Source organism: Bos taurus, chromosome 22 (assembly GCF_002263795.3).
Source record: "Bos taurus isolate L1 Dominette 01449 registration number 42190680 breed Hereford chromosome 22, ARS-UCD2.0, whole genome shotgun sequence".
NCBI lineage: Eukaryota > Metazoa > Chordata > Mammalia > Artiodactyla > Bovidae > Bos > Bos taurus.
In genome coordinates this window covers 15040231-15059089 of record NC_037349.1, presented here as the reverse complement: position 1 = coordinate 15059089, position 18859 = coordinate 15040231, and the positions used below count along the sequence as shown (strand labels likewise).

The following is an 18859-nucleotide window of genomic DNA, read 5'->3' as shown; positions in this document are numbered from 1 at the left end:
TGTCATGCCCTGCTAAGCTAAGGAAAAATATAGTGTGCACCTTGGAACACCGGGTCAGCGCAAGTTCAGAACACTGCTTGTGCACACACTAAGATGTTTTCCCAAGGCACATGCGGGTCTATGACCTTCAGCTAGGTGATAGCCCTTGTACAAGAAAATAACAAAGATAGTTTACAGTAACCAATAAAATGGGAGACACGACTGGGGACACAGGAGGCCGACTTCATCATAACACAATAGACACTTTCTGCTTGCCAAGACACTAAATAAAAGTGATGTGGCTCTGAGGAACAGGGCTCTTGACCCAAGAGGTCTTGAGTTCCCCGGTCCCATCTTTAAAACTTTAATTCTGTCTCTAGTTTCTTTTTCTCAAACTGCATCAACCAGTTTCAATCCCTACCTGAAGTGCTGGCTGCAGCAAAAAAGTTTTTTAAAAAGAAACAAAAAACAAACCACGGACATTACTTAGGTCCTCAGCTGTGCAGGACAGATTAAAAAACATCATGGACCATTTAAGAAATCATTAAAAGACAGTTTCAAAATAATATTCACTTAATGCTTGGAAGATATTTCATATTCAGTTCAGTCCCTCAGTCGTGTCCGACTCTTTGCAACCCCATGAACTGCAGCACGCCAGGCCTCCCTGTCCATCACCAACTCCCAAAGCCTACCCAAACTCATGTCCATTGAGTCAGTAATGCCATCCAACCATCTCATCCTCTGTCGTCCCCTTCTCCTCCCACCCTCAATCTTTCCCAGCATCAGGGTCTTTTCAAATGAGTCAGCTCATCACATCAGGGGGCCAAAGTATTGGAGTTTCAGCTTCAACATCAGTCCTTCCAATGAACACACAGGACTGATCACCTTTAGGATGGACTGGTTGGATCTCCTTGTAGTCCAAGGAACTCTCAAGAGTCTTCCCCAACACCACAGTTCAAAAGCATCAATTCTTCAGCGCTCAGCTTTCTTTATAGTCCAGCTCTTACATCCATACATGACTACTGGAAAAACCATAGCCTTGACTAGACGGACCTTTGTTGACAAAGTAATGTCTCTGCCTTTTAATATGCTGTCTAGGTTGGTCATAACTTTCCTTCCAAGAAGTAAGCATCTTTTAATTTCATGGCTGCAGTCACCATCTGCAGTGATTTTGGAGCTCCCCAAAATAAAGTCTCTCACTGTTTCCACTGTTTCCCCATCTGTTTGCCATGAAGTGATGGGACCGGACGCCATGATCTTAGTTTTCTGAACGTTGAGCTTTAAGCCAACTTTTTTTTTTTCCTCTTTCACTTTCATCAAGAGACCTTGATGAAGTTCTTCTTCACTTTCTGCCATAAGGGTGGTGTCATCTGCATATCTGAGGTTATTGATATTTCTCCCAGCAGTCTTGATTCCAGCTTGTGGGTCCTCCAGCCCAGCATTTCTCATGATGTACTCTGGATACAAGTTAAATAAGCAGGGTGACAACATACAGCCTTGATGTACTCCTTTTCCTATTTGGAACCAGTCTGTTGTTCCATGTCTAGTTCTAACTGTTGCTTCTTGACCTGCATACAGGTTTCTCAAGAGGCAGGTCATGTGGTCTGGTATTCCCATCTCTTTCAGAATATTCCACAGTTTATTGTGATCCACACAGTCAAAGGCTTTGGCATAGTCAATAAAGCAGAAATAGATGTTTTTCTGGAACTCTCTTGCTTTTTCCATGATCCAGCGGATGTTGGCAATTTGATCTCTGGTTCCTCTGCCTATTCTAAAACCAGCTTGAACATCTGGAAGTTCACGGTTCACGTATTGCTGAAGCCTGGCTTGGAGAATTTTGAGCATTACTTTGCTAGCGTGTGAGATGAGTACAATTGTGCCGTAGTTTGAGCATTCTTTGGCAATGCCTTTCTTAGGGATCGGAATGAAAACTATTATATTGTATTTAATTTTTAAAAGTACCAAAACAGTCAAAGTGACCTCTTTTTAAAAAGAGTATATTGTGCAAAACAGTCCAGAAGGATATCAGCCCATGACCTGTGTGGTGAGACTAAAGGTAATTTTTATTTTCATCTTGTTCATTATATATATATATATATATATATATATATATATATACACACACACACACACACACACACACTCCTGGAATGAACATGTAGTTTAAAGTTTACATTGTTTTAGTTTTTAAAAAGCTCATAGGTTGAATTTATGGTTCTCAACAAGAAAGCCAGGGATGGTCTGCTGATGGAAGGAGGCACCAAGCAGCCCGGGCAAGCAGCCCATTACTGAAGATGGAGAGGGACTGGGTTCTGTCCAAGGCAGAGTTTTCTGGATAAGATCACAAAGGACATGGCCTGTGGGTCTCCTAGGACCAAGTTTGCAGACAAGGATGATGTTTCATTTTACAAGCCAGCCATGTTTTTAAAACTAGTCTGGTGTGGAGCACCAAAAAAAAAGTGCTTTGTTTACTGGTTGTTTGTTGTTGTTTAGTCATTAAGTCATGTCCGACTCTTTGTGACACCATGGACTGTAGCCTGCCAGGCTTCCCTGTTCATGGGAGTTTCCAGCAAGAATACTGGAGTGGGTTGCTATTTCCTTCTCCAGGGGATCTTCCCAACCCAGGGATTGAACGCACATCTCCTGTATTGGCAGGCGGATTCTTAACCACTGAGTCAATATCCTCCTATTTTAGTTGTCTAATACTGCATAAAAAATCTCCCCAAAATGCACTGGCTTAAAGCAACAATAATCATTTATTGTATCTCATAGTTTTTTGAGTCTAGAATCTAGAAGTGACTTTGCTGATTGGTTCTGCCTCAGGGTCTCTCATAAAGTTGCAATCGGATGTTGGCTGAGACTGCAGTCAGCTGAAAGCTGTGTGAGACTGGAGGATCTGCTTCCAAAAGGGCTGGTTCATATGGCTGGAAAGTTTTTCTTCTGCACGAGCCTCTTGAGTGACCCTGTGGCGAGGCAGTTCCCCAGAGCAACTGGTATAAGAGACTGAGGCAGAGGCTGAGAAGAGACCGAGACAGAGAACGCCTCTCATGACCTGGTCTCAGAGCCCTCAACGTGCTGTCCCATCTGCGTGTATTGGTCATGCAGGTTGATGCTGATTCAACGTGGAAAGAGACCAGGGAGGGGTGTGGATACTGAGCAACAAGGTTGCTTTAAGACCTTCCTGGAGACTGGCTACTATATAACAAGAGGTACCATCTGTTCAGTACCTAGTCTGTGCTTGGCTTTAGATGGAAATGATCTCATTTAATCCTCACCACAACCCTATGCAGTAGATTATGTATGTCCCCAATTTATAGATGGGAAAGGCTGAGAGTCATTAAACACTTTGCCTAGGGCCATGCTCCACCCAGGGCCAGGTGGAGACAGGGGATGAAGCCAGTTAGTGTGACTCCATTCAGGCCTCTCCACGCCCTCTCGGGCCTGGAAACCTCGACAACACTTTCCCCATCTCCCTCCTCACCGCCAAGTCATGTAAATTCCTGCCATGTTTATCCTCCCCCTCATTCCCTTGCAACTTTCCATCTACTGTCCTAATTCAGGATGATCCCCTAAAATAAAAGTTTGTTTTCTTTAATGCGTTTGTTAAATTAAGAGAGAAACTCTAGCAACCTCTATACTTCTACTGTGCATGCGTGCTCAGTCACTTCAGTTGTATCAGACTCTTCGCGATCTTAAACTGTAGCCCATCGGGCTCCTCTGTCCATGGGATTCTCCAGGCAAGAATACTGGAATGTGTTGCCATGTCCTTCTACTGTACTCAGTTTTAAACCCATGCATCTGCGGTATTACAATCTTTAAAAAGAATCTGCAGGCTCAGACCAAATGGTGAAACAGGAAGCCAAATAATCTCAATGGAATCTGTGCCCAGATCAGAAAACGAGACCAGGGCAGGCCCGGGAGAGCTGGATTAAGAGGAGAGGCGGAGAATGAGAGCCCTTCTACTCAGTCGTTAGTCCCAGGCTGATTTCTCTGGCTAAGGCCACAGAGTAAGGTTTTTGAGGGCTTGAAAAATATGCTTTTAGAAATTTAATCATTACTTTTCAGAAAACAGAATTGTTGTAAACCTTCTCCGGTGTATGTTTTTAATTCAAGGTTATATCTGCCCAGTTCACTGATGACATGTTACATCGTTTTGTTAATATTTGGGCTCACCAAGCCTGTTTGCTGAGGGGACATTCCACTTCTCCTCCCACAGAGAGCACTCCCCGCAGATAAGCAGGGGGTATAATCAATGGACATGAACTTGGGCAAACTCTGGGAGATGGTGAGGGACAGGGAAGCCTGGCATGCTGCAGTCCATGGGGTTGTGAAGCGTCGGACACGACTTGGCGACTGAACAACAACAAATAATCAGGGCTTTTGTGAGTCTCCCCTGCTGTATACTGACTTGTAGAGATAATTAAATGCTCCCGAGGGAAAAAGATAACTATAAAAAACACAGTTCAGTTGAGTTCAGTCGCTCAGTCGTGTCTGACTCTTTGTGACCCCGTGGACTGCAGCATGCCAGGCTTCCCTGTCCCTCACCAATTCCTGGAGCCTACTCAAACTCATGTCCATTGAGTCAATGATGCCATTCAACCATCTCATTCTGTCACCCCCTTCTCCTCCTACCTTCAATCTTTCCCAGCATCAGGGTCTTTTCTAATGAGTCGGTTCTTCGCATCAGGTGGCCAAAGTATTGGAGTATCAGCTTCAACATCAGTCCTTCCAAGGAATATTCAGGAATGATTTCCTTTAGGATGGACTGGTTGGATCTCATTGCAGTCCAGGGGACTCTCAAGAGTCTTCCTCCAACACCACAGTTCAAAAGCATCAATTCTATGGCATTCAGCTTTCTTATATTCCAGCTCTCACATCCATACATGACTACTGGAAAAACAATAGCCTTGACTAGATGGACCCTTGTTGACAAAGTAATGTTTCTGCTTTTTAATATGCTGTCTAGGTTGGAAAAGGAAATGGCAATCCACTCCAGTACTCTTGCCTGGAAAATCCCACGGACGGAGAAGCCTGCAGGCTACAGTCCATGGGGTCTCAAAGAGTCGGACACGACTGAGCAATTTCACTTCACTTCACTAGGCTGGTCATAGCTTTTCTTCCAGGAGCAAGCGTCTTTTAATTTCATGGCTGCAGTCACCACCTGCAGTGATTTTGGAGCCCCAAAAATAGTCTCTTACTGTTTCCATTGTTTCCCCATCTATTTGCCATGAAGTGATGGGACTGGATGCCATGATCTTTGTTTTCTGAATGTTAAGTTTTAAGCCAACTTTTTCACTCTCCTCTTTCACTTTCATCAAGAGGCTCTTTGGTTCTTCTTCACTTTCTGCCATAAGGGTGGTGTGATCTGCATATCTGAGGTTATTGATATTTCTTCCAGCAATCTTGACTCCAGCTTGTACTTCATCCAGCCCAGCATTTCGCATGATTTAGTCTGCATATAAGTTAAATAAGCAGGGTGACAATATACAGCCTTGACGCACTCCTTTTCATGTTTGGAACCAGTCTGTTGTTCCATGTCTGGTTCTAACTGTTGCTTCTTGACCAGCATACAGATTTCTCAGGAGGCAGGTCAGGTGGTCTGGTATTCCTATCTCTTGAAAAATTTTCCACAGTTTGTTGTGATCTACACGGTCAAAGGCTTTGGCATAGTCAATAAGGCAAAAGTAGATGTTTTTTCTGGAGTTCTTGCTTTTTTGATGACCCAGCGGATATTAGCAATTTGATCTCTGGTTCCTCTGCCTTTTCTAAATCCAGCTTGAACATCTGGAAGTTCACGGTTCACATACTGTTGAAGCCTGGCTTGGAGAATTTTGAGCATTGCTTTGCTAGCGTGTGAGATGAGTGCAATTGTGTGGTAGTTTGAACATTCTTTGGCATTGCCTTTCTTAGGGATTGGAATGAAAACTGACCTTTTCCAGTCCTGTGGCCACTGCTGAGTTTTCCAAATTTGCTGGCATATTGAGTGCATACTTTCACAGCATCATCTTTCAGGATTTGAAATAGCTCAGCTGGAATTCCATCACCTCCACTAGCTTTGTTCGTAGTGATGCTTCCTAAGGCCCAGTTGACTTCACATTCCAAGATGTCTAGCTCTAGGTGAGTGATCACACCATTGTGCTTATATAGGTCATGAAGATCTTTTTTGTATAGTTCTTCTGTGTATTCTAGTACCTTCCTGAAACTGAAGCTCAAATGATTGCCTTTAATAAACTTTCAGTTTTGGAAGAAGATGTAAAATTGCCAAATTCAGCATCATCCCATTCTTTCGTCTTCTCTCCCCCAACACTGCCCTTTTCCTTTTGCTCCTGCCAGTGACTGTTACCTAATTATCCTGCCCATCCAGGCTTCCAGAAGATTTTACTCTGAATGTGAGAGAGAAGCAAGGCACAGCAAATGCCTTTGCATAGAAAAAACAGTGCTTTCAGTACACATACCTGGGAAATGCCTAACTGAGCAAACTAGTCTCCCCACACCCTATACAATCATCCTAGGTCACTTGCTTGTCTTTCTCTGGTGTCTCATTTACTCAAATAGCTGCAGTCACCCCAGTGCTAGTGGTAAAGAACCCGCCTGGCAATGCAGGAGACAAGAGATGCAGGTTCGATCCTTGGATTGGGAAGATCCCCTGGAGGAGGGCATAGCAACCCATTCCAGTATTCTTACCTGGAGAATCCCATGGACAGAGGAGCCTATGGGCTACAATGTATAGGGTGGTTTTCCCAGGTAGCACAGTGGTAATGACACTGCCAATGTAGGAGACACGAGAGGCATGGTTTTGATCCCTGGGTTGGGAAGATCCCCTGGAGTCGGAAATGGCAACCCGCTCCAGTATTCTTGCCTGGAGAATTCCATGGACAGAGGAGCCTGGCGTGCTACAGTGCACGGGGCCACAAAAAGTCAGACACGACTGAGCAGGCCTGTGCACACACACACACACACACCTTGAGTATGGCTGCTCCTAAGATCTCCAACCCAGTGATTTACTTCACTTTTTCCTGCCTGATGCCCTGAATTACTTGAAGGATAATTTTGCTGGAAACTACAGAGTTAAAAATAGGGACCAGTGGCAAAGTGAAATAAATCAGACATAGAAAGACAAATACTATATAACCTCACTTATATGTAAAATCCAGGACTCCCTCCCCCCCCCCAAAAAAAAAAAAAACAAAAAAAACAGTAAGTTCCTAGACACAGAGAACAGACTGATGGCTGCCAGAGCCTGGGGCATGGAAGGTGGGTGAAATGGGTGAATGGAGTCAAAAGATACAAACCTCCAGTTATAAAATAAGTCATGAGGCTGTAATGTGCAGCATGGTGACTACAGTTAATAATACTGTACTGCATATTTGAAAGTTGCTAAGACAGTAGATCTTAAAAGTTCTCATCAAAAGAAAAAAATTCTGTAACTATGTATAGTGAGGCATATTAACTAGACTTATTGTGGTCATTTCACAATATATACAAATACTGAATCATTATGCTGTACACATGAAACTAATATAACTTTGTATGTCAATTATGCTTCAATAAAAAATTAATTAAATGCTAAAAATAGGGTAGGATGTAATATCTAGTAGATGACTTACCATCTGTGGTATGAGGGAAGAGGTACTATCGTACACTACAGATGAGAATATAAATCAATGTGAATAAGTTAGGGACTACATTGGGCTATTAGCAGCAGAGGGCAGCCTATACATACACACAGTCGCTAAGTTGGGTCCAACTCTTGCGGCCCCATGAACTGTATCCCACCAGGCTCCTCTGTCCATGGGATTCTCCAGGCAAGAATAATGGAGTGGGTTGCCATTTCCTTCTCCAGGGGATCTTCCTGATCCAGGGATTGAACCCAGGTCTCCTGCATTGCAGGCAGATTCTTTACCTCTTTACTGACTGAGCTACAAGGGAAGGCTGGTGTAGTTTAAAACAACTAAGACTTTGTTTGCTGAAGTCTGAGAAACAGCCCAGAGCTGTTTGAAAGCTCTAACAGGGCTTTCAAGGACCCAGACTCATTTGGCCTTCTTGATTCCCCATCCTTAGTACATATCACCTAACCTCAAGGTCATAAGAAGGCTGCTGCAGCTCCTACATCACAACAGAGATCCATATAGGAAGAGGAAAAAGAACAGGAAGCAAAAAAAGACTTTCCTGGAAGTCTCATTCAAAACTTCCACTTACATCTCATTGGCCACTCCATCAGCATGGAAGACCCCCAAATGTAATGTTTTTATTATTAAGGGAGTTAGAGTGAATGGATATTGGGCAGATTATTTGCAGTCCCTGCCATGAGATGCAGCCTTTTTGGAGGACAATTCACAAACAGCTATCAAAATTTAAAAATTTAAATATACTTACCTTGACTCACAAATCCCCCTGCTAGAAATTTATACTGTAGATGTGTTCTCATATATGTGCAACTGCTTACACACCACAAGTGGTTTCTTCCAGCAGGAAAGAATTCAGGGACATGCATTTTCACTAAGTTTAAGGTCTCAGTGAACGTCAGGCTCTGACCCATAAGTTTAGCAAGTTCTCTTTCCAAGGAGGAGGTGGGTAGAGACAGGGAGCAGGAGAGTAGGTCAGGGCGGGGGTGGTGGTGGTGGTGGTGTCCATATCTTAGCCAAAGCAGTGAAGTGGATAGGAATCTGCCTTCCAGTGCAAAGTACATGGGTTCGATTCCTGATCTGGGAAGATTTTATATGCTGCAGAGCAACTAAGCCCATGAGCCACAACCACTGAGCCCAGGTGCTGCAGTTACTGAAACCCAAGTGCCTAGAGCCCATGCTCTGCAACAAGAGAAGCCACTGCAATGAGAAGCCTGTGCACCCCAACTCAAGAGTAACCCCTGATTCCGCAACTAGAGAAATTCTGCGCACGGCAATGAAGACCCACCCAGCACAGCCAAAACTAAATAAAATAAATATATATATATTTTTAATTGGAAGTGTTCCTCTTTCATTTTTCTTCCTGTGGTCCATTTCACTTCTCCTGGAGTGTCTTTCTGTGAAAATGACTAACTTCACTTACCACTGACTCTATCTAGGGCAACCTCTGGATGAGCCAGCCCTTCATGGGACTCCAGAGTTGTCTGTCGTCCTTGACTTGGTTTCTGCTGTGTACCTCCATCTGCTTCACCAATTTTTGATCCACTGTCCAGAGGCAGTATGACTGAAGAATGCATTACATACAGGTGAAGCCTCAGAAATTCAGCAAGACGGATAACGGCTCTGCCTTGCAAGGATGCCCCGGGTGAGCTCACTTGCTTAGTTACCCAATGAGACTATTTTTTTTCTTTTCAGACTACCTAAACAATCCATGGCATACCACATACAAATTCTAGCCAGAGAATATCTGCTGACGAGGACAGTACTTGATTGGCGGAGGTCCAGCTACAGGCAAGTTGAGTTTCACCCAGACGCTATGTGGAACAGCCCTGCTCACAGATGGGAGTCTCCCACTGAAGCTCAGGGGAGCTCTGGGTCTCTGCTTCTACAGGGGGAAGATCAGACTTCAACAGTTCCCTTCCTTCAGCAAATACTCTGTGCAATACGTCATTTGGGATATGTATCAGCGTTCAGGGTGGATCTTCAGTGTGTGTTTTCAGACTATATAACCTCAGAGAAGGCATCTGGGCCAAGTTCCATTCATCAAAGACAAGGCTGAAGGCTTGCTGGCTTTGCTTCCTTTAATTTTGGAAAAACCCTTCTAGCCTGACTAAATCTACCTGATTCATAGCCAAGCAGGAAGGGGACAATCATCTGAAAGACATTCTAAAGAATTCTGGAGGAAAATGTCTGTCTGTCCTGCTCTCATCAGACTGCTATCACCCACTCTCTAGTTCACAGGAGAAACTGCCAGTCCTGGGCCTGATTTGAGGTGGGAGAGTGGAGGCCAGACCCTTGAACTTACTGTGTTCCGTACTTTGTTCTTCTGTCAAGAACTTGATCCTGGCTTGTGAAAGAAACATTTTGCAAGAGCAGGAAGAGTACCAAGGCTGATGTCAGCAATATGACCTGAAGGGCAGGTGATCTGTCTCACTGGCATGTGAAGGGTCATCACGCACTGAGAAGGGAGATCGTTCCTGAAGATGAGGGAGGAGAATTCTTGAAACAAATCAAAGACAGCTTGTTGGAGCAGAAAAGCCATTCCATTCCTGGGGCAGGGAAGGAAATCCAATACAGCCTCCTCGTTTCCCACTCCTGCCTGTAGGGTTTGCACAGAGAGCTCCCTCCTTTGTTCCTTCTCCAACGTCAGACTTCTGAAGCCCAGGGAACACACTGGATGCTGCATAGATGATTTGGATCATCCCCACCTACAGGAATCTGTCACTCCCCTATGACCTTCATTTGCTGTATCATTCTCTTAAGTCGGATTCCTCCAAAATAAGAATTTGAGGGAAAGCAGTTTGAGAGACAATACTAGGAAGCTCTAGCCAAGGGCTGGGGAAGTGATACAGGGAGGTAACAAAGATAATATGGGGGAATTATTAATCACACCACCGCTGTGGGAATCAGTGGTTGGGTCCCACTGGCGAGCTCTGGAGACTGAGGAGAATCTGCCTCCCAGTCATCTTGTGTGAGAGGGGTGCGAATGGAGGCTTTTACTCTTCATCTCCTGTCCGTTTTGCAGGAACTGCTTCTAGGAGTCTCAGAACCTCCTTCTGCACCACATCTGTGGAGAAGGACCTCAGATGGAGAATCCCAGGCACTTTTCTCAAGAAGCTTTCACTGTACCAGGGCTGGGGTGGAGGGGTGAGGGGCTGTGGACAGCCTCCGCTGTGCTTTTCCTTCTTTATTCACTCGCTCATCGCCCTGTATGGAGCCCTGTGCCAGATCCTGGAGCTGCAGTGGAGAACAAGGCAGACACTATCTGCCATCCCCTGGAGCTTAAAGTCCAGCGGAGAAGTCCAATGCTGATTAAATAAGCATGCAAAGATGTAAAAAAAATCAGTGAAAAGGAAGGTAGAATAAAAGAACTGAGAGCTCTGGGAAAGGACGGCAGGAAAACATATTCTGGTTGGAGATGTCATGGAGGACTTCTTTGAGGAGGATGTGAGAGTTATCTAACTAGAGATGGCAGAGATATGGGAAAAGAATTTCAGGCAGAAGAAATAGCATATGCAAAGGCCCTGAGGCACCAGAGACCATAGTAATAAAGCTAGAGGTCAAAGAGCAACAGGAGGAGTTGGAGGTACGTAAAGCTGAAGAGGGGAGCATGAAACATACCATGCAGTGCTGTGTCAGCTGTGCTCAAGCCAGAGCTGTGCTCTATTCTGGAGCAGTGGGAGCCACTGAAGATTGTTAAGCTAGGAAGTGATGTAATCAGACTTTAAAATTTAAGAGAGAGTTTTTTTTTTTAAAAAAAGAAAAGATAGCTGTTGGGCAGAGAGTGTGTCAGAGTGAGAAGAGTGGGAGAAGTCATGAAGTCAAGAGCTGATGTTAGGATTTCTGCTCCAGTCCAGAGTAACAGGGACTGGATTTATCCTCTAGCCTGAAATAGTTATAAAATTGGACAAAGCATATGAAACATTGGTTTTGAAAACCTCAGGCATGCTTAATGATGCACAGTGAGAATAAAATATGCAGAGTTTACAATTTCCCCATCTTACTGCACGGAGAGTTTCTAGCCCACAGGGCCAAAGAAAAGAAAACGAGGCTGAGTTCTGAGTTGAAAGAGCTGAAAGTCTTGGTAGTCAGAGTAGCCGGAGTTCAAAGGGCAGAGTACTGGAGAACAGAGATCTCAAACAAAGTTCCAGCCATAATGATGCCACGTGCAACATCACAGATGGACCTAGAGATGACCATGCTAAGTGAGGTCAGACAAAGACAAGTCCATCACTTATATGTGGAACCTAAAAAAGAAAAAGACACAAATGAACTTATTGACAAAACAGGAATAGCTTCACAGAGAAAGCAAACTCCTGCTTACCAAAGGGGAAAGGGGGAGAGGGATAAACTGGGAATTGGGGATTAATGGATACACACTGCTGCTGCTGCTGCTGCTAAGGCGCTTCAGTCGTGTCCAACTCTGTGCGACCCCATAGACAGCAGCCCACTATGTAAAATAAACAAGGATCATCTGTATAGGCATTCAATATCTTGTAAAAACCTGTAAAGGAACTATCTGAAAATGAAAAAATATATATGCATATATCACTTTGCTATATTCCTGAATCACTGTAAATCAATGATCAGATCAGATCAGTCGCTCAGTCGTGTCCGACTCTTTGCGACCCCATGAATTGCAGCACGCCAGGCCTCCTTGTCCATCACCAACTCCCGGAGTTCACTCAGACTCACGTCCATCAAGTCAGTGATGCCATGCAGCCATCTCATCCTCTGTCGTCCCCTTCTAAAAAATAATAAAATATACCGTATTGGTGTTTTTCTTTCTGGCTTACTTCACTCTGTATAATCAGCTCCAGTTTCATCCACCTCATTAGAACTGATTCAAATGTATTCTTTTTAATGGCTGAGTAATACTCCATTGTGTATATGTACCACAGCTTTCTTATTCATTCATCTGCTGATGGACATCTAGGTTGCTTCCATGTCCTGGCTATTATAAACAGTGCTGCGACAGTATACTAATGCATATATATGGAATTTAGAAAGATGGTAACGATAACCCTGTATGCGAGACAGCAAAAGAGACACAGATGTATAGAACAGTCTTTTGGACTCTGTGGGAAAGGGAGAGGGTGGGATGATTTGGGAGAATGGCATTGAAACATGTATAGTATCATATGTATAGTATCATATATGAAACAAATCACCAGTCCAGGTTTGATGCAGGATACAGGATGCTTGGGGCTGGTGCACTGGGATGACCCAGAGGGATGGTCCAGGGAGGGAGGTGGTACGCGGGTTCAGGATGGGGAACACGTGTACACCCATGGCGGATTCATGTTGATGTATGGCAAAACCAATACAATATTGTAAATTAATTAGCGTCCAATTAAATAAATTTAAATTTTTAAAAATCACAAATAAAAATTAAAATAATAAAATAATCAAATAAAGGGGAAAAAAAGAAAGTTCCAGAGCTCAGGAGAGGGTCCCCCCCCTAAATTTTTGGTTGAATATTGATCAGTGTATGTATATGAGGAAACTCCCAAAGGCCAAAGAAAGAACCACCTAAAGGGATTGGAGGGAAGAGTGCCCAGAGCTCTCATGGGGCTGAGAGATTTCAAACCTCCCTCCGAATAATTAGTACAACAAGAGAAGATACAATCACTGACAAGTAAAAGACTTGAATATGTAAGTAAAAATGTAGAAGATTAATCAGTAAAGATGTAGAAGACAACCAATTTGATCTAACTGATATGTAAATAATACCCCCAAATAGTAGAATATTCATTTTTTCAAATGCACACAGACCATTTATCAAGTCAGACAATATTTTGGTGCATAAAATAAGTTAATAAACTTAAAAGGATTCACGTTAAAAGTAGGTTCTCTCACCAAAGTGAAATTAAATTGGAAACCAATGACGGAAACATACTGGGAAAATTCCCCAATTTTTGAAAACTAAATAACACATTTATAATTAATTCATGGATCAAAAAGTAAATTAGAAAATGTGAATGAATGAAAACAATAACCCAACATTCTAAATTTGTGAGATGCCACTAACAGTAAAGAGCAATTTATAGCACTAAAGGCCTAGGCGTTTTAAAAAAAGTTTTCAGATTGATGACTTCAGTGTCTACCTTGAAAAACTTAAAGAAAAAAAAAAAGTACAAATTAAACCAAGAGTAAGCAGATTAGAAGGAAATTATAGATCAGAAGAGCAGTAGAAATAGGAATAGAAAACGGAAAAACAAGAGAGAAAAACCAGTGAAAATATGAATAAAATTGATAAGCCTTTAGCAAAACTGAGCAGTATAAAAACAAAAATGAAAAGATTACCAATACTATGAGAGAGGTGACATCCAGATTTCACAAATATTAAAAGACTGATAAGCAAAAGTTGGGATTTCCTGGCAGTGCAGCGGCTAAGACTCCACACCCCCAGCACAGGAGGCCTGGGTGCAATCTCCAGTCAGGGAATTAGACCCCACATGCCACAACTAACGATCCCATGTGGCACAGCTGAAAATTTCTCGCTTGCCACAGTGAGCTAAGACCGGGCACAACCAAATAAATATAGTCTTAAAATAAGGGAGAGTTATGAATAACTTAATGTCAATAAGTTAAAAACCATAAAAACTTGAAAGATAAAAAAGTATCAAAATTCTAGAAGAACAACTTGGAAAACCCTATAAAATATGAGAGAAATATTAATAATTGGACCTAATCAAAACAAAAAAACTTTTACTCTTCAAAAGTCACTGTTAAGAACATGAAAAAGCAAGCCACAGATTGAGAGAAAATATTTGAAAACATACATTTGACAATGGACTTGTATTTAGAATATATGTATGCATGCTCAGTTGCTTAGTCATGTCCAACTCTTTGTGACCCCATGGACTGAAGTTCCTCAGGCTTCTCTGTCCATGGGATTCTCCAGGCAAGAATACTGGAGTAGATGGGCATTTCCTCCTCCAGGGGATGTTCCCGACCCAGGGATTGAACGCACATCTCCATCTCCTGCATTGGCAAGAGGATTCTTTACCGCTGTGCTACCTGGGAAGCCTTTTTAAACATAAAACATGATACCATAAAACTCCTAAAGAGACCACTGGCAAAATATTCTCTGACATAAATCATACCAATGTTTTCTTAAGTCAGTCTCCCAGGCCAATAGAAATAAAAATAAACAAATGCAACCTAATCAAACTTATAAGTTTTTGTACACCAAAGAAAACCATAAAAAAAATGAAAAACCTATGAACCGGGAGAAAATATTTGCAAATGATGCAACTGACAATGGCTTAGTTTCCAAATATATACCAATAGCTAATATACCTCAACAATAACAAAAATAACCCAATCAAGAAATGGCAGAAGACCTTAAAGAACTTTTCTCCAAAGAAAACATATAGATGGCCAAGAGGCAAATTAAAAGATGCTCAACATTACTAATTATTAAAGAAAGAAATGCAAATCAAATAAATCTACAGTGATATATCACCCACACCAGTCAGAACAGCCATCATTAAAAAGTCTACAAATAACATGCTGGAGAGGGTGGGGAGAAACGGTAAACCTCCTACACTTGTTGGTGGGAATGTAAATTGGAACAGCCACTATGGAAAACAGCATGGGGCTTCAAAAACTAAAAAGAGTTGCCATATGATCCAGCAATCCCACTCCAGGGATTCAGATAAAACTATAATCTCAAAAGATACATGCACCCTAGTGTTCATAGAAGCATGATTACAATAGGCAAGAGATGGAAAAAATCTAAGTGCCTATCATTAGGTGATTGGTTTAAGAAGATGTGATAAATAAATGCAATGGAATATTATTCAGACATAAAAAAAGAATGAAATATTTCCATTTGCAGCTACAAATGGACCTAGACAATATTATACTTAGTGAAGTAAGCCAGAGAAGGAAAGATAAATATTATTTCCCTTATATGTGGAATCTAAAAAATAATACACAAAAGAATCTACATACAAAACAGAAACAGATATCGTAAACATAGCAGACACAGTAAATAAACTTACAGATATAGTAAACAAACTTACGGTTACCAAAGGGGAAAGGAGATGGGGAGGGATAAACTTGGGATTAACAGATACAAACCTTTATACATAAAACATGTAAACAACAAGGATTTACTGTATAACACAGAGAATAATATTCAGTATCTTATAATAACCTATAATGGGAAAGAAGCTGAAGAAAAAAATACATATAACTGAATGACTTTGTTGTATACCTGAAATCAACACAATATTGAAGGGTAGTAAATCACCTACCCTTCAGTAAAAAATAAAAATTAAAAATAGCTTTCCCTATCAGATGAATAAAAACAATAAGTCTGAGAATATCAAGTGATGATGAGGTGTAATGAAACAATTAGTCCCCTACCCTCTGGTTAGGAATGTAGACTGTCACCACCATTTTGAAAGGAATTTGGCAGTTTCTCTGAAAATAAAGAATGCCCATTAGCCCATTTCTGCTAATGCAGAAATCCACTCATGGAAATATAGACGGCAGAAATACCTGCACATCATGCAAAGATGTTCGTGGCAGCATTGTCCAGAATTGGTGAAAAGTTAGAGCCGTCTAAATGTTCGCCATGATGAGAACAGCTAAATGAAATATAACATGCTCCTGCATGGGAGTTCCTTGAGGTCATAAGAACGAACCGGGTCAACTAGACCGCAAGTGCAGAACATAGTGTTCGGCTGCAAGTTCGTTAAGGAAGTGCCAAAGTAACGTCCCTCCGGACGCTCTCACTTTTTATCTTGTACGCTTCTATTATTTATGAATTTATTTTTAGTGAGCATGTATTACTTTTGCAATTCTTAAAACATAAATGAACAAAAATTGAACAGCTATAAGGCTATAGAGACAAAAGGCTCAGGGTTCCATTTCTAGGAGCTGAGTTCACCTTCAGCCAGAGCAGTTCTGGGCCACAAGTACAATTCAGTAAAGATCCTTGATGAGGCTCATATCACGCGTGGGCAGGTCCACATACCAGGCATACATACCCACACACCTACCCCCCACCCCCAACACACACACACACACACAGAGTTGTCCAGCTCTGTGTGTGCACGTGCAGTGCATGACTTTACAGTATCTGGAGCAGTTCATAGAACATTCTTGTGTATTTATTGGTGCAAGAGAATAAGCAGCCAGCTGAGCTGGCAGCAAGGAACGTGATGAGATTGAAAACCCAACACCCACCACCTCCTCCACCAGCCCAAGCATGCGACACATCCCACGGCGTCCATGGTGCCCTCCTGGTTTCTGACTCTTCCCTTTTGTCTTCGAGACATTTTCAACACAAGAAATTGTGGCCATGAGGATGGGCGCTTATCCCCTCAGGTCGTGTAGTGAGTGACTCGCCTGCGGTGAGGCGAGAGTCCCGCCAGGACGGGGAGGGGGTGGGGTGGGCGGGGCTTACGAGTCCCTCCAGGACGTGGGGTGGGGCCCGAAAGGCCGCGGGTTGGATGGGCGGGGCTTAGGGGCCTTCATCCGGGAAGACTGTCAGGTTGTGCGTCCGGATGTGGTGCAGCAGGACCTGTGCTCGCTGCTCCAGGGTCTGGAGGACTTGCTGCAGGCCCTGTCGCCCACCTTGGCTCTCCCAGAATACTGGGTCCATCTGTAGCGACTTGAGCAGCATATTCTGTAGACACCCTGATTCCAGAACCTTCATGACTGGCTCAGGAAACCTGGAGGAAGGTCCCCCAGCCCCGGAAAGAAAAGAAGGGCAAAAGCCAGCTTAGAGAGTTTCCATGAACTTGCACAGCTGAGGACCCACAAAGTCCCGGGGACCACCTGCTGACTAGTTGTCCGGGGACCCTTCCACCCACTCTGCTGTGACAGCAGACACAGGATGAAGCTTTCGATGGGTCCCAGCCCCCCAAGAGGGCGAATCCACTCTGCTGGCCTGAGCAAAGTGAGGAGGAGCCCTGGGAAGGCCGAGGTGCGGCAGGACTGAGCAGGGAAGGTGGCTACCCGGCCAGCTCCCTGCCAGGCAAGGGAGCCTACCCACTCCCCAGCAGGGCAACTCATGCTGTGCTCTGGATACCGGGGAGCGGGCAGCCCATCCGGGACTTCAGGGGCCCACTGACTGTTAGCTTTCCCAGGAGTCCCCACATCCTCCTGAGGCTCATCAAACAGCTTCCATCTGTTGGACAGTGGACTTCTTGGGAGCCATGGTTCAAGGCCGCCGGGTCTATGACAGGGCCCCTCAGCTCATCCCTGAACCTCTGCCCAGGCCCTTCGATGCTCACCCATCGATGCCCTCGAGGAGCCGGAAGTTCAGCTTGTGCTCCGGATGCTGAAGGTGGCCAGCATTATCGATGTAGACCAGACGAGTGGGGTCACTGCTCCGGACCTCGGGGAAGAAGATGGACAGGGACAGAAGATGGACGTGGTGCCCCAGGGCTCTGTCAGGGTGCAGCGGCTCAGGGGCCCCTAAGCTGTCAGTCACACAATGCACCCTGCTCCTCACCCAGTCTGTTCCCCCACCACACAGAGCAGTGAGCTCTTTCCACCTGGTGCTGTTTGAGGGCGGCCGGGCACCATCTCTGGTGAACCCGCCCAGCAACCCTGGGGCAAACAGCCACTGATACCAGCCCCATTTTACAGAAACAGAGGCAAAAAAAGTTAGGTAATTTGCACAAGGTCACACAGCTGGTAAATAGCTGGTTGACTCAAACCTGGACGCGTAGCCCCAGGTGGCAGCACCATCGGTGAAACCACAAAGTGGAGGCATTGATTCCTGTTCTGGCGACTGAAGGGGTGAGGAGCCTGAGGCCGGGCGGCCTGATGCTCGGTCCCGGGCACCATCTCCTAGGATGGCTATGCTCCATGGCCAAGGGGAGGCGGCGAGGACACCAGCCTCACTGGGGGAGACAGAGCAGCCCTTCCCCAAAGGGGAAGTACCAAAGGGTGGTACTTTGCCCCTCCTGCAGTAGCAGTGGCTCTTCTGCCCCACCAGCCCCTCGCTGATGGTCTCAGCACACGGCTTCCCACCCTGGGTTCTAGTTTTCACTGGAAGCATTGTTTCCCAACAGCCCCAGCCTGTGAGCCGATAGGGTCCACGACAGATCCCTGTGACTGCTACCAACCAGACATGCAGCCTTGGAAGGCTCCTCCCCCGCTCCAGGTCACAATTTCCACGTTTATTGGCACAATGAGGATGCCCTACTAGATACACACATACCACACTCAGCTGCCAGGACCCGAGGGCGTCCCTGGAGTCTTTAGGAGACAGAGGGGTTGGTGAC

General features: G+C 44.2%; 1 protein-coding gene across 1 annotated transcript in view; it reads right to left on the bottom strand.

Moving 5' to 3' along the window:
* Positions 1–16710: 16710 nt before the first annotated feature.
* Positions 16711–18859, bottom strand: part of GASK1A (golgi associated kinase 1A) — a 54116-nt gene continuing 51967 nt past the window's right edge. Inside the window, exons 4-5 of the mRNA XM_024983182.2 lie at positions 17861–17964; positions 16711–17296 (exon numbers count right to left, since the gene is read on the bottom strand). Coding sequence (XP_024838950.1) covers positions 17086–17296; positions 17861–17964 — 315 coding nt within the window. The 3' untranslated portion in view covers positions 16711–17085. The remainder of the gene's footprint in view (positions 17297–17860; positions 17965–18859) is intronic.